The sequence below is a fragment of the Trichechus manatus genome, unplaced genomic scaffold, assembly GCF_000243295.1.
Source record: "Trichechus manatus latirostris isolate Lorelei unplaced genomic scaffold, TriManLat1.0 scaffold00120, whole genome shotgun sequence".
NCBI classification, from domain to species: domain Eukaryota; kingdom Metazoa; phylum Chordata; class Mammalia; order Sirenia; family Trichechidae; genus Trichechus; species Trichechus manatus.
The window spans coordinates 1,799,878-1,816,414 of NW_004444056.1; the positions used below are offsets into that span (position 1 = coordinate 1,799,878).

A 16,537-nucleotide genomic window follows, 5' to 3' on the forward strand; every position below is an offset into this window, starting at 1 on the left:
GTCCATGGGGCCTCCATGACCTTTCCTTGTACAGGTTGTGTTAGTTTCCCCTGTATTGTGTACTGTCTCACCCTTCACCCAAGATACCACTTGTAGGGATTGGCTTTTAAAGATCAATAAAACAGCTGGGGAGGAGGCATGGGAGGAGACATTTGGTGCAGAGTCCAAGTTCACAGATATGGATTCAGTTTGGGGATTCATATTGGACACAAAGCAAATGGCTATATGCAAGGAAGTTTGGACGTTTATAGCTGGTTCTACTATAAATATACCTGTATTTTAAAATATTTTATTATCAAAAGTCACATCATAAAAACAAGTGTTTAAATACAGTTAAGGGGATTGAAACTATAGCTTTTCAGGTTCACAATAATAGTGATTTTTCTGTACAATTTTAAAGCATAAAAGTTTTATGTCTTATTTTATTTGGCTCTAAGTTTATTTTAAGCTAAAAATAAAAACTGGTTTATTAAAATGGACAAAAAAAAAAATCCTTTCATCTACATACACAGAAGTTCCTCTGTCCCCTGTGTCACATTTGACTTTGAATTTACATGCATCAGAGCTGCCATGGAAAATTCTTTGATATCAACAGAGTGGCTGTCCAACCACTTAAATAAAGCAGCTGTGTGCATTTGCATTCAAAATAGTTTTCTTTTTTTTCCCCTACTTGTACAATATTAGTACCTGTTATGGATTGAATTGTGTCTTCCCAAAATATGTGTTGAAATCCTAACCCTTAAACCTCTGGGTATAATCTAATGTAATGTATTATAACATAATTACTTTCCATAATGCAATGTAATGTGATCAGTCAATCAGTAGAAGTTCTGCCTGTGTAAGTGGATCCTAAACCTAATCATTTCTGAGTTATAGAAACAGCGACATAGACACAGAGAAACACCCACACTGGGGGAATGACACTATTTGACAACAGAGGTAGATGAATCTACAAGCCCAGGAACTCCAAGGATTGCCAGCTACTAGAAGCTGAAATAGACAAAGGACTTCCCCCTAGAGTCACATCCTTAATACAAACTTCTAGCCTCCTGAACTATGAAAAAATAAGTTTTTATTCTTTAAAGCCACACACTTGTAGTACAGCTAGTCCCCAACTTACAATGGGGTTCCGTTCCAACGACTCTGTCTTAAGTTCATTCTGACGTAAGTTGAATACTTCTTTGTTTTTTTTAGTTTTCATTATTATTGCCTTTTATTATCAGTGTCTTTATAAATCTGGTCGTTGTTTGTCTTTGGGGGTTGGAAATCTTACGTATAAACTTACAGATATATCTTAATAATACATATGTACATAAAAAAATATGCAAATTATAAAAATTTACTCCAATGAAGAAGAAGAGTTGGACGACGTTGGCATTTTGTTAGTTGCAGCAGTAACTCCACTTGTGGAAGGTTCTGGATCGTCTGGTATATCCCTGGGTGTGGGGATGGTGTTTCTAGTCAGAAAATTAATGTGAGTTGTCTGTATGATCCTTTCTTTTTTTTCTTCATGTATTTCACAGTAACATCTCACTGCTTCCCGAATCTGCCTATTGACTTTAGCAAAGTGATCAGCATTTGGGTCCATGTTTTCAAGCAACTGAAGCCCCTGATTAAGTTTAGAAAAAACTTCAGCTAATCCTTTCTCTGTAAAAAAGTTTTTTTAAATAATTTGTTGTGCTTTAGGTGAGAGTTTACAGCACAAATTAGTTTCTCATTCAAAAATTTATACACAAATTGTTTTGTGACATTGGTTGCAATCTCTGCAACGTGTCAGCACTCTCCCTCTTTCCCTTTATACACCAGCATCCCCCTGTGCATTCATCCAGGTTTCCTGTCCCTTCCTACCTTCTCATATACCTGGCTCTTGTTTCTTGATGGTATGAGGTCCCCCTGTCTCTCTGTTCCCTTCTCTCTTTTATATTTTGAAAGAGATTGGCTTAAGACACAATCTAATCTTGTAGATTGAGTGCTGCCTCATTAACACAACTGCCGCCAATCCCACCTCATTAACGTCATAGAGACAGGATTTACAACACATAGGAAAATCCCATCAGTTGAAAAAAGGGTAGACAGTCACACAACACTGGGAATTGTGGCCTAGCCAAGTTGACACATATTTTTGTAGAACACAGTTCAGTCCATGACATTCATTCCATCCTTTGGCCCCCAAAAATTCATGTCCTTGCCACATGTAAAACACATTCACCTCATCATATCATAGCAAAAGTCTTAAATCAACTCCAAGTCCAAAATCCAAAAATTCTTCTTCATCTGTGAAATATAGAATATAAGTTATCCGCTTCTGAAGTACAGCGGTGGAACAGACACAAGGTAGACGTTTCCATTACAAATGGGAGAAACTGGAGGGAAAGAATGGATAACAGGCACCAAGCAAGTCAGCATAACACATTACATTAGTCTCAAGGCTTGAAAATAATCCTCTGTTTTCTGAGACCATTTACACAATAGCCCTGCCCTGTAGACTCTAGGTATTAGCTACACTCTCTGGAATCTGAATGGAGGCCCTTTGTTCCTGGACTTCAGCTGCACCTTCCAGGCCCACTGGGATAGCCACTCTGCTCCCTGGGCTTTATGTGGCCCCATTCTCCTAGACCATCTGAGTGGTGACTCCAATCTTATAAACTCCAGAGGGCATGGCTCCACCCTTTGAAACTCCAGAGGTCGTGGCCCTACCCTTCGAGCCTGAAGCAGCTCTGCTTCTTGTGCTCCTTGTCTCTTCAGCTTCTGCTTCCTGGTTCCTTGGCTTCTCGGCCCCTCGGCTGGCGTCTGCCATGCTTAGGCAAGTGTTCCAAAGCTCTTTAGCTCCACCGATAAGTGCCTGGAAGCACCCTACTCCGCCAGTAAACTTTAGCCAGAAAGCACTCAGCTCTCTTTCTCCATGGCTCAGCAATCCTGACTCCACTGATAAATGCTCAGAGGCACCCCACTCCACCAGGAAGTCTTCTGCGCAAAGGAACTCAGCTCTCTTGCTTCATGGGTTGGCTCCAGCGCTGTCTCACACTGGTCCCCTGATTCTGCTGCTGCTGGTTCTCTGCCACTGCCGGTCCTCTGCTGCTGCCATTTCTCTGCTGCTGCTTCTTGAAGTCTGTGCCATCTTCAGTGTAACAGCTCTCTTCACTTCTTTCTGAGTCCTCACCAGAATTGTCTTTGATGTCCATAATTCCACCAACAGTCTCTTCAAGGCAATCTAGGCTTTTGCTGTTAGGCACTTAAAACCCTTCAAGCCTCTATCCTTTCACAGTTTCAAAACTGCTTCCACATTTTAGGTATCTGTTAGAGCAGCACCCTACTCCTAGTACCAAAATTCTATCTTATTTATCTAGTGCTTCAGCCTTGATAAATTGTTTAGGTTTTCTCTATTATAAAGTTACTAGTTTTTGCTTTGTGATGAATAAGAACCTTGTGAGAAAAAACCTTGAAACTATCCAAATATCTTGCTTCTTATCATATTTTGCCCTAATATTTGTGGCATACGTTGATAATTCTTGACCTGTAACAATTGTTACTGTGGTGTTTATCTAATAGTGATTTTCTGTTTCCACCATTCCTCTTTCATTCATTAATTAGAATTCTACTGTAATGAAGAACTAGGCCTTCCTCCCATTTATTGAATTATACTTTATTAGATATGAATATTATAACTTCCACTTTCTTTTTTTATATATTTGTTATATCTCTGTTCACCTATTTATTTATTTTGCCTAAGTTATTTTATTTCAGTTGTGTGGCTTATGCATGTTGTTGTTGTTAGGTGCCATCGAGTCAGTTTTCAACTCAGTGATCCCATGTAACAGAATGGATCTGTTCCCTAGGGGTTTCTAGGCTGTAATCTTTACGGGAGCAGATCGCCAGCTCTTTCTCTCATGGAGCCTCTGGGTAAGTTTAAACTGCCAGCTTTATGGTTAACAGCTAAGTGCTTAACCATTGGACCACCAGGGCTCCTCAAGACTATGTGAAATCTTTTGTTTCTAACCCAACATGAAAGTCTATCTTTCAAAGGGAAATTTGCATGTTTTTTTTCCTTTTATCTTGTTTCACACTTTTTGTTTTATATATGTCTTCGTTATTCTCAACATCTTTCCTTACCTCCCAACCCCCTTCATTAATTTGGAAGGCATCTATGTGTATGTGTATTTTAATTCTAAATTTAATTCTTACTCCCTCACTTAGGTCTTTACCTACTGTCACCCTCTAGGTAAGGGTTTGTTTTAGAGCTTTCAGTCCCCTAACGTGTCCAACACCTCTTCTGCCTCTTTTTTCAATCAAAGCACTTATGACTATCTAAGATACTTTATATTTAACTTACTTATTGATCTTTTTGATTGTCTCTCTCACCCAGTAGAAGATAGACTTCCTGAGGACAGAGATTTGTGTCTGTTTTGTTTATTGCATACCCTCAGCACCTAGAACAGAGCCTGGCACACCTTAGGTGACCAATGAAAAGGGCAAAGAATAAATTATTTAATTTCAAGCATCTGTTTCTCTAATTATCAGTGTCAGGTATGGAACAGTATCGATTTGTCTTTCTCAATATTTATCTTTACTTTCTCTCATTATTCCCCCCGCACCTTCTGGATAAGGAGCCCTGGTGACGCAATATTAAGCTGTTAGCTGCTAACTGAAAGGTCTGCAGTTTGAACCCCCCAGCCACTCCAGAGGAGAAAAGACCTGGAGATCTCCCATAAAGATTTCAGCCTAGGAAACCCTTTGGGGGAGTTCTCTCTCCTGTAGGGTCACTATGAGTCGGAATTGACAGTACACAACAACAACACCTTCTGGATCTTGGAGATATAATGTGGAATTTTCTATTTCTTTTCTTTCTGTCTGTCTGCCTTCCTTCTTTCTTTTTTATTTTATTTGTAATTTAAGGGAATATACTATATGAGAGAGTAAGATATCCATGTTCATGTCTTCTTAGCTAAAAGTTCCAAAAATTCTTTCTTTAATTTTACAATTAAGACTTTTTATCAGTGCTGTTTCTCTGCTGGTCATTATTTTATCTAAATTACTGGTGTTTAAATTTTTAAATATTTGAGAGATATTTATGGTATTTCTTCTCATTGCATTTTAATTATGTAAAAAATATAGGAATGCATTATTCTTCTGAAAACTAGACACATTACAGAATTCTCCTTTGATCACCATCTCTAATCCTGGTCTCATCACTCACTTCTCCTTTATCAAATATGTTTTTTAGGTAAAGTTATAGTTTGTTTCTATAGTTTATTCAAAATTGTGGTAGTTCAAAGACTGTAGTTTTGTAAATGAAACAGAACCCTTCTATTTAAAGGTATTTTATTTTTCAATATTTATTATGTATTCAATTTAAATGTGCTCACCATTATGCTAGGCACTTTGAAAGTATAAATTGAGTATTAGATATGTTCCGTGCTCTCAGTGAGCGTTCAGTCACAGAGAAATAAGGCATGCACACAATAATGAGAAAACAATAAAACAGGACTATCAGTTGTCAAAATAAAATAAGTGAATGAGTTAATAAGTGTCACTGACCTTAAGAGATTACAGATGGTTTAATGAAAATAATTTATCTTAGCATTGACCTTGAAATTGAAAAACAAATAGCTCATTTTAGATTTGGAAAAATCTGAAACAAATGCTTAAAAATAGGAATAAGTATGTGTTCTTGGCATAGTATACAAAGACCAAGTACAGATAATTTTATATACACAGAGTTCAGATTCATGTTCTAAAGCACTAAGACTTTTGTATTTAACTTTGAAGCAATGTGAAAACTAAGACTTTTGAATGGATGAGGGGAAAGAGGAACGTTATTTTAGGAACTTTAATTGGGCAGCATTGTGTCATCATTAATCACCATTATTAGATTAAAGATGAAAATGCTGGTCAGAAGCTTTATTGTGAATACATAGTTTGTTTGGATGAATATGGATGTCTGTATGGGGTAGGAGGGTGGTAACACCACAGAATACATTTTGTTTTCATTTCTTAAGTTTGGATAATTTATTGATGACTTTCTCATTTTTACAGTGTAAAAAATATTTTGCAGAATAAGTAGTATTTGAAAGCTGTTACAATGGAGAATCTTATGGCTATTCTCTGAGAAATAGGATTAATTTTCAGTTTTTCTTATAAGCGTACTGGTTTTAGCTTGATTGTCTTCTTTAGATGTTTTATGACCAACTTAGAATGTTAATATTTAGATAAATGAAATTTTTATACTGTGTTACAAAAACTTTCACAGTTATGACTGCAAGTAGAATAACTATATGGAATCACTGTATTATCTCTTTATAAGAGAATAATATAATGCTTTATTTGGAAAGTTTTGCCAAGATATGAGACTATATGCTATTTATCAAGCTAAGTAAAAATATGATAATATAACTGCCTTGGTAGGAAGAACACAAAGTTTCTACTTCATAATAATATGTGTATCATAAAAGAAGAGTGTGAGGTCATTTTCAAAGTTTTTGGAATGTCTGTGTTAAGTGCTTTAGGGATACAATAAAGGCCGAGAAAGAAAGACAATTGAAAGTTTCTTGGACTCATCCTCTCATTTCATTAATAATGAAAATAATTCCTCTCAAATTTGGGTGTTAATGTAAGAACATACTTTTGAATGGCAAACACTATTGTAAACTGCAAGGATTTTGTAATGCTATTAAATATTTTCATATTATTTTGATTTGGACTTATTGATTCAGTGTTCCTTTTTACCTGTTGTTATATTAAGATTTTTGAACATCCTTGCTTAAAACAAAATTGCTTCATAGTGGGTTATAAGTTAATATTAAAAGAATATGCTCCCTTAAACATTGTTGAGACATTTATAAGAATATGGGTACTTTAGCTTATATGCTGCATTAATAATGGTTAAAAGTATGATCCTACAGGCAATTTCTTTAAACAGATAAAACTGTTAGGGTACTTTCCCAAGATGATGGGATTGCCCTCCAGACGTATCTCCTCAATACGGTCCCGAATATAACGTGCATCATTTGCCTTACAGAAGGTATCATCTGTAATTGAAGTTATGTTGTTAAACTGGAAAATAAAAGGAAAAAGAAAGTTCAGAAATCTGAATTCAGGCCCTTTTAAGCTATGTAATGGGATCCTACAGAGTATTTTATCTAAAAAGTGATCTTTAAATTTTGTACATACTGTCTTCTCATGGCAATAAAACCTGTGTAATCTGTGCTTCCTTTTTTTTTTTTTTAAGTATAAATATAAATAATATACTAGTTGAAGAAAGTATGCTATTCTAGAGTGTTAACTCAAAATGGATACTGTGTCCTTATGGGTACTTTAAAAAAGTAAAAAGAACAAATAGGTATTCTTGTGATGCTGAGACACCAATTTTAGTTTATTTTCATTACCTCTTCACTTTTGTATTACCTCAGGTTGGTGTTAAAAAGTCAGTTGAAAAGTTTCCCAAAGCAAATGTTTACTGCTCTTTGGAGAAAGAAACCTATATCAGAGATCTTAGTGCCCTGACTTCAAATTCATGTGTCAGACTAAGTAGGAAATGCTAAGTGCATACCTAGAGAGGAACCCACTCTGAGGAGCAGAGACCTCCCACCAGACTCTTGCTGGTCATTGGAGACATTCTGGAAAGAACTGGGCTTTTGGACAGGAGATTACATTAATGTTTAATTACTAATCAAATGACGCATTGCATTGGGTAAATCTGCTGCAAAAGACTTCTTTAAAGTGTTAAAAAGCAGTGATATCACTTGAAAGACTAAGGTGCACCTGACCCAAGCTATGGTATTTTCAAGCACCTCATATGCATGCGAAAGTTGGACATGAATAAGGAAGACCGAAGAAGAATTGATGCCTTTGAATTACGGTGTTAGCGAAGAATATTAAATATACCGGGGATTGCCAGAAGAACGAACAAATCTGTCTTGGAAGAAGTACAACTAGAATGCTCCTTAGAATCAAGGATGATGAGACTATGTCTCATGTACTTTGGACATGTTATCAGGAGGGACCAACCCCTCGAGACGGACATCATGCTTGGTAAAGCAGAGGATCAGCGAAAAAGAGGAAGACCCTCAACGAGGTAGATTGACAGAGTGGCAGCAACAATGGGCTGAAACATAGCAATGATTGTAAGGATGGCACAGGACTGAGCAATGTTTTGTTCTGTTGTACATAGGGTTGCTGTGAGTCAGAACCAACTCGACGGCACCTAACAACAACAACGATGAAATATTAATACTTTTGGTATTTGTTTGGCTTTTGCACTGCCACAGAGGGCAGTGGTGCTTCAGAGTAGAGTTCTCACTTTCCATGCAGGAGACCCAGGTTTGATTCCTGGACGATGTATGTCATGCTTAGCCACTATCAGTCAGTTAGTGGAGGCTTGTGTGTTGTATGTTTCAGCAGAGCTTCCAGACTAAGACAGACTAGGAAGAAAGGCCTGGTGATCTACTTCCTAAATCAGCCAGTGAAAACCCTACAGATCCCAGTGGTCCAATCCTGTTGTGCATGGGGTTGCCATGAGTCAAGGCAGCTAACAACAATCACAGTACCACAGTAATCTAACCAAAATTTACATATGAATGAGCCATTTTCCTAATTGACCCCTATTGTGAAAGGAACAATCATACCTGAAGATGAATTACTCGGAGACTTTCTGGTAAATTAAGAGGCACAGATTCCAGGGCATTGTGGTCCAGGTAGAGGAAAGTGAGGTTATTCAGTTTCTGCAAGGAAAAGGTACTTTTGCTTGAATGTTATTGGGATCAGTGCACTTCTTCACAGGATTCAAGCTATATGTACATATGTATGTTGATATATATGTACATGTATATATATATACATACATGTTGTTGTTGGATGCAGTTGAGGTGATTCCGATTCATAGCGACACCATGTGACAGAATAGAACTGCCCCATAGGGTTTCTTGGCAGTAGTCTTTATGGGAGCAGATTGCCAGATCTTTTCTGCTGTGGAGTGGCTGGTGAGTTCCAGCTGCTGACCTTTTGGTTAGCAGCTGAGCACTTAACCATTGGGCCACCAGGGCCCTTATATATATATGTAGGTGTTGATATATACCCATATCAGTAGTGCTGATCGCTGACATGGTAGTTTTGTTTGTTTTTATAGTTTCACAAGTAGTGTATTTTTGAGTCTTTATGAAGGCCCATAGAGTGCTGCTGCACATTTCACATTTCTATCCATTCTTCTGATCTCTGAAGACCTAGTTTATACCAGACCTTCAACCTTGATGTGCTTTCGAATTGTGTTGTGGGGCAGCTAGTGAGGTTAGTTTCTAGACAGGATTGAGTTTGGAACCTGGTGCTGCCATAATCTCCTGAACCTCCAAAACTTCCCATTTCACTCAGCTCCACAAATTTCTAGAAAAGTGTATACTCCTAAGGGATGTGTGTGCTTAGTAAGATATTTCCCCAAGCAATTTATTAAACACTAAACTGGGTATGGTTTTTTCTTTTGGGGCTATGTATTGGATTACTCTTCATGATCAGTAACTTGTTATTATGTGTAATTTTATAATACGTTTTCAAGATGTAGTTTCCGCTGACATTAACCTTTTACCTTACCTTTGATATGCATCCTGTATCAGATTTCCTGACACTCTTCTGCTTAAGACAGGATTCTTTTTAATCTTTTCTTAAGCAGCATATCATTCCACCATAAGGGTACCACACCTCCAGTTTTTCCCAGTTGGACCTCATTTAACATAGGTTAGAGCAATCCCATTGTACCAGTTGCTGTTGCAGCCTAGAGCGTTAGGCAAAACTACAAGGTAGCCAAGTTTATAATTTCCAAGCTAACTTGTCACGTGATACTTACTTGTAATACATGTCTAACATCCAAAATATTGAAATACTCCTTTTTGTAAAATGTTGATCAGCTCTTGTGGGTCTTTTAACAGGTGAGGTTTCAAAGATTTACTGACTCCAATTACGTATCTTCATATTTAAAGTTTTTTTTTTTTTTAAAGATAGTTCCCTTTAAAAAAATCCCTTAACTCAGGAATCCTTTAATCCCTAAACATCAGGGAACTCTGATATTCTGTTAGAATGTTCCTTGAATTTGAAAAGAAATACTTTAAAGGTTTTTTAAAAAGAAGAAAGGAATATTTTTACATTTCCTGATAGAGTGTATATTTGTGGAGAAGCCTACTTTGGACAAGTCTTTAGGAAAGACCAATCGCTAGAAAAAGGATGTCATGGTTGGTAAAATGGGGGTCAGCGAAAATGACAGAAACCTTTAATGAGATAAACTGATGCAGTAGCTACAACAATGGACTCAAACATACCAATGATCATGAATATGGCATTGGACCAGGCAACGTTTCGTTCTTCTATACGTAAGGTTGTCATGAGTCAGACCAACTAGATGGCAACTAACACCAATAAACTTTATGATTATATGAGTATTCATTTGATAGTTTTATATACTCCTATAAGGAGTTATCATTAGAAGCTTCAAACTTTGTCTTTTGGATAAGGTTATGTCTTTCACCAACAATAGCATGATCATCTAATCTCTCATTTTGAGTTTCTTTCCAAGACTGGGAATAATTAGAGCTATAGATGTCCTGAACTGAAGTGATCACTTCCTTGAGGCAGTGCATTTTGAGATAACTGATGGTCTAACTTCCCTTTTTCCTGTATGTAATATTGTCTTGAATTATTAAATTAAAAAAATGTATTTAGTTCTTACTATATTTGGAATTTTATGTTATATGCCATCATGGAATTCAAAAGAAAAGTCTGCCTAAGAATTTTACAGTCTAATATATTTAAATATTAAAAGTCAAATTTATTTTGGAATTAGTAAATTCAAAAAAAAAATTTTTGAATTGTACTTTAGGTGAAGGTTTACAGAACAAATAGTTTCTCATTACACAGTCAGTATGCATATTGTTTTATGACATTTGTTAACAACCCCATGACATGTCAACACTCTCCCTTCTCAAACTTGGAGGACCTTTTTTCTTTTTTGGTGAAAATATACATAGCCAAAGATACACCATTTCAAAAATTTCTACGTGTACAATTCAGTGACACCGATTACATTCTTCCAGTTGTGCTGCTATTCTCAGTATCCTTTTCCAAATTATTCCATCACCATTATCTTCAACTCATTGCCCCCTAGGCTTCCCATTAAACCTTTTGAGTTGCTGTTGTCAATTTGATCTCACATAGATAATTCTTTTTTTTTTTTTTGTACTTTAGATGAAGATTTACAGAACAAAGTAGTTTCTCATTAAACAGCTAGTACACATATTGCCCTATCACAATGGTTAACAACCCCATAACATGTCAACACTGTCCTTTCTCAACCTTGGGTTCCCTATCACCAGCTTTCCTGTCCCCTCCTGTCTTCTAGTCCCTGTCCCTGGACTGCAGTGCCACATTAGTCCCATTTTGTTTTATGGAGCTGTCCAATCCCTCTGTAATTTGTAAATTTTATAAGAAAAAAGAAGCAGAAAAATTCTCATTTTGGGTTTTTGCTAGACTTTAAGTGTCATGCGAGTGCTAACCATGTTTGTGGAAACAAACATTTTCTGTGTAAGTAAGTGAAATCTGGGATGTGATTTTTCTTTGACTACTTCCGTGAAACAAGATAAAGATTATGTATTTTACTTGAAGTACAGGCATAAGTTAGGTTAAACTAGCCTAATAGCTTGGTTATTTATTATATAAACAATTGCTTCATTATTAAAATAGTTTTGTTTTTAAAATATTTTAAAATGCCTTAATTATTTAAAAATATAATCAAAACAGAATTCTGGACCAAAGTTTCTCTTCGTTTTATCATATTATTATTAGCTGTATAAAACTGATTTTGCATTCAGTCATATTCTAAAATACTTACTTTGAATGTGTTTGCTTTAATTCCTCTACTCTTGATTTTGTTGTATTTTGCATTAAGTAAAGTAAGCTTGGGAGGAAGAGCTGGAAGTTTCAATAGTTGGTTTTCAGCAAGTGAAAGTTCTTCTAATAGAGAAAGCTTTAAAAAAGTACCGTCTTCTATCTCTTGGATCAAATTTCCCGTAAAATCAAGTCTTCTTAAGTTAGCTTGAGGGGAAAATATACAGAAAATATGCAAAAATAAATAAATAAATAAAGTTACATTCTCATTTATGTGGAATGAAGAAAAACATTTATTTAACAGATCATTCAAAACATCTTTTATTTGTAGTGCCTAATAGAGTGTCTGCAATTAGTAGCTAGGTAATTTTTGGTTAATGAATTCTGAGCATCTACCTTCAGGTTTGGAAGGAATCTTAAAGTTAATAGAGTCCCTCCAGACTTCTATGTCTGAATTCCTCAGGAATTCTTGCTGCAAATCATGCAAAGTAATCATTATTTTTGGTTGAATAGAATCATAAATATTTTTGGATTTTTTGCCAGCATTTTGCGTTGTGATTGTGGGTATTTTATTTTAATCTTGCTATGCCTTTTGCTTAACAGCAACAAAGACAAAAATGTTCCCTGATTTGTTAAAGTGGTACAGACTGAGAGACAGAGAAATTCAGTGTGTGTACCACTTTTGTCTGAGATAATTAGAATATACGTTAGACAATAATTGGGAGCTATCAGTAGCAGATGGGTCCAGTTATGGTTTATCTCATAGGTGTGTAGTGCGGCTAGCACACAAATTTTTGTTGTTGTTGTTGTGATTTTTTTCAGAAATACTTGGCAACATAAATTGTTGCCGTCAAGTCGATTCCAACTCATAGCGACCATAGGATTTCCAAAGAGCAGCTGGTGGATTTGAACTGCCAACCTTTTGGTTAACAGCCAAGTTCTTAATCACTTCACCACCAGAGCTCCAGCTTGCCAACATAGGAGTCTAGAAAACTGAGAAGAAATTGATAATGCAGAAATGGGAGTTCTAGGGCAGTCACAGCAATACTCTAGTGGCAAACTGTTAAGGTTTGATAGGAAGCCAGGAGTCCAAGATAGTTAATGAGCTGAGAGAATTGGAAGGAGTTAAATAACTGCTCTTCTCAGCCCTAGTTCCACATTAGAATCATCTGAGGAGTTTGTGGTGGTTGCTTTTAATGCTGGTGCCTAAGCCTTACTCCAGACCTGGACTAGAATATATGGGGAATAGGGCCTGGTCTCAGTATTCTAAAAGTGCTTCCCCAGATATTTTTAATATGCAGTTAGGGTTAAGAACCATGAGTTAAAGTAAGGAAAAGCAATGTCTGTGATTTTATGGTATAAATAGAAAATAAAACATTGTGATTGAAGAAGCATCGCAATTATATCAGTGCTGCTGACAGGCTGAGGCAAGTAGATCTGGAAGGATTGAAGTTGAGATCACATAGTTGCCCATAGTGATAGATGGGCTATCAACCTAGACGCTGAAGTCACCAGTTAAGGAAGATCACAGGGGACATATGAATGGAAAGAAAATTCACCAAGAAACGAATTTACTTTTGTAAAGTATAGTAGACACTTAAATACTCCAACAGTGACAACCTCGGATGTGATAGGCCACAAATACCTAGAAACCCACAGTTTTTACCAACATTAGTTGAATACTAATATCTTATTTAAAATTAACTTACGTATGTCTGCAAAATCTTTGGCAGTCAACTTTTTAATTTTGTTGAATCGTGCATAAAGGTAGGCTGATTCCTTTGGCAAGGGTGGTACAGCATCAATGTCAACTTCTTCACAGTATACAGAGCCAAGTAAACAAACACACAGCAGGCATGTGGGCATTTCTAAATTGGGAAACATAATCATAAAAGTAAAAAGTTTACAAATTTGGTCCCTTGTGGTAAAATTATTGCTATCGTGAATACTAGTTGTTGTTGTTAGGTGCCGTTGAGTCAGTTCCGACTCATAGTGACCCTGTGAACAACAGAAAGCAACGCTGCCCATTCCTGGGCCATCCTCACAATCACTGTTATGCTTGAGCCCATTGTTGCAGCCACTGTGTCAATCCATCTTGTTGAGGGTCTTCCTCTTTTTCGCTGACCCTATACTTTACCAAGCATGATGTCCTTCTCCAGGGACTGACCTCTCCTGGCAACATGTACTAAGTAAGTAAGACATAGTCTCACCACCCTTGCTTCTACAGAGCATTCTAGTTGTACTTCTTCCAAGACAAACCTGTTCATTCTTTTGGCAGTCCATGGTATATTCAATATTCTTCGCCAACACCACAATTCAAAGGCGTCAATTCTTTGGTCTTCCTTATTAATTGTCCAGCTTTTGCATGCATATAAGGCGATTGAAAACACCATGGCTTGGGTCAGGCACGCCTTAGTCCTCAAGGTAACATCTTTGCTTTTCAACACTTTAAAGAGGTCTTTTGCAGCAGATTTGCCCAACGCAATGTGTCTTTTGATTTCTTGACTGCTGCTTCCATGGGTGTTGATTATGGATCCAAGCAAAAGGAAATCCTTGACAACTTCAGTCTTTTCTCCATTTATCATGATGTTGCTTATTGGTCCAGTTGTGAGAATTTTTGTTTTCTTTATGTTGAGGTGTAATCCATACTGAAGGCTATAGTCTTGGATCTTCATCAGTAAGTGCTTCAAGTCCTCTTCGCTTTCAGCAAGCAGGGTTGTGTCATCTGCATAATGCAGGTTGCTAATGAGTCTTCCTCCACTCCTGATGCCATGTTCTTCTTCATATAGTCCAGCTTCTCCGATTATTTGCTCAACATACAGACTGAATAAGTATGGTGAAAGGATACAACCCCAACACACACCTTTCCTGACTTTAAACCATGAAGTATCCCCTTCTTCTGTCCGAACAACTGCCTCTTGATTTATGTACAGGTTCCTCATGAGCATGATTAAGTGTTCTGGAATTCCCATTCTTCACAATGTTATCCATAATTTGTTTTGACCCACACAGTCAAATGCCTTAGTATAGGCAATAAAACACTAAACATCTTTCTGGTATTCTCTGCTTTCAGCCAGGCTCCATCTGACATCAGCAATGATATCCCTGGTTCCACATCCTCTTCTGAATCTGGCCTGAATTTTTGGCAGTTCCCTGTTGATACACTGCTGCAGATGTTTTGGAATGATCTTCAGTACAATTTTACTTGAATGTTATATTAAGATATTGTATGATAATTTCCACATTCGGTTGGATCACCTTTCTTGGGAATAGGCATAAATATGAATCTCTTCCAGTCAGTTGGCCAGGTAGCTGTCTTCCAAATTTCTTGGCATAGACAAGTGAGCACTTCCAGTGCTGCATCCGTTTGTTGAAACATCTCAGTTGATATTCCGTCAATTCCTGGAACCTTGTTTTTCGCCAGTGCCTTCAGTGCAGCTCAGAGTTCTTCCTTTAGTACTATCGGTTGCTGATCATATGCTGCCTCTTGAAATGGCTGAACATCGAACAATTTCTTTTTGGTATAATGACTCTGTATATTCCTTCCATCTTCTTTTGATGCTTCCTGCGTCATTTAATATTTTCCGCATAGAATCCTTCACTATTGCAACTTGAGGCTTGAATTTTTTCTTCAGTTCTTTCAGCTTGAGATATGCCAAGCATGTTCTTCCCCTTTGGTTTTCTATCTCATCTCTTTGCACGTGTCATTATAATACTTTGTCTTTTCGAGCCCCCGTTTGAAATCTTCTGTTCATTCTTTTACTTCATCATTTCTTTCTTTCGGTTTAGCTACTCGACCTTCAAGAACAAGTTTCAGCATCTCTTCTGACACCCGTTTTGGTCTTTTCTTTCTAATGTGTGATGTCCTTGATGTTCCACAACTCATCTGGTCTTCGGTCATTAGTGTTCAGTGTGTCAAATCTATTCTTGAGATGATCACTAAATTCAGGTGGGATATACTCAAGGTCGTACTTCAGCTCTTGTGGACTTGTTCTAATTTTCTTCAGCTTCAGCTTGAACTTGCGTGTGAGCAATTGATGGTCTGTTCCACAGTTGACCCCTGTGCTTGTTCTGACTGATGATATTGAGCTTTTCTGTTGCCTCTTTCCGCAGATGTAGTGGATTTGATTCCTGTGTATTCCATCTGGCGAGGTCCCTGTGTGTAATTGCCGTTTATGTTGGTAATAAAAGATATTTGCAATGAAGAAGTCGTTGGTCTTGCAAAATTCTATCCTGTGATCTCTGGCATTGTTTCTGTCACCAAGGCCGTATTTTCAACTACCGATCCTTCTTGTTTGTTTCCAAGTTTCGCGTTCTAATCACCCGTAATCATCAATGCATCCTGATCGCATGCTCGATTCAATTTCAGACTGCAGAAGCTGGTAAAAATCTTCAATTTCTTCGCCTTTGGCCTTAGTGGTTGGTGCGTAAATTTGAATAATAGTCCTATTAACTGGCCTTCCAGCAGGCGTATGGATAGTATCCTATCACTGACAGCGTTATACTTCAGGATAGTTCTTGAAATGTTTTTTTTGATGACAAATGGCAACACCATTCCTCTTCAAGTTGTCATTCCTGGCATAGTAGACCAGATGATTGTCCGATTCAGAATGGCCAGTACCAGTCCATTTCAGCTCACTGATACCTGGGATATCGATGTTTATGCGTTCCATTTCAT

The 16,537-nt window shown here is 37.1% G+C and overlaps 2 protein-coding genes across 4 annotated transcripts in view; one reads left to right on the forward strand and one right to left on the reverse strand.

Moving 5' to 3' along the window:
• Nucleotides 1-16,537, forward strand: part of CENPP (centromere protein P) — a 391,733-nt gene that overhangs the window by 129,283 nt on the left and 245,913 nt on the right. The window lies entirely within an intron of this gene.
• OGN (osteoglycin) overlaps nucleotides 6,395-16,537 on the reverse strand; it is a 29,733-nt gene continuing 19,590 nt past the window's right edge. The window contains exons 4-7 of one of the 2 annotated variants that reach the window (XM_004384220.2): nucleotides 13,569-13,727; nucleotides 11,864-12,066; nucleotides 8,622-8,717; nucleotides 6,395-7,050 (exon numbers count right to left, since the gene is read on the reverse strand). In XM_004384220.2, the coding sequence (XP_004384277.1) occupies nucleotides 6,880-7,050; nucleotides 8,622-8,717; nucleotides 11,864-12,066; nucleotides 13,569-13,727 (629 nt within the window). In that variant the 3' untranslated portion in view covers nucleotides 6,395-6,879. The remainder of the gene's footprint in view (nucleotides 7,051-8,621; nucleotides 8,718-11,863; nucleotides 12,067-13,568; nucleotides 13,728-16,537) is intronic. The other variant, XM_012557817.2, reaches the window with a different exon arrangement.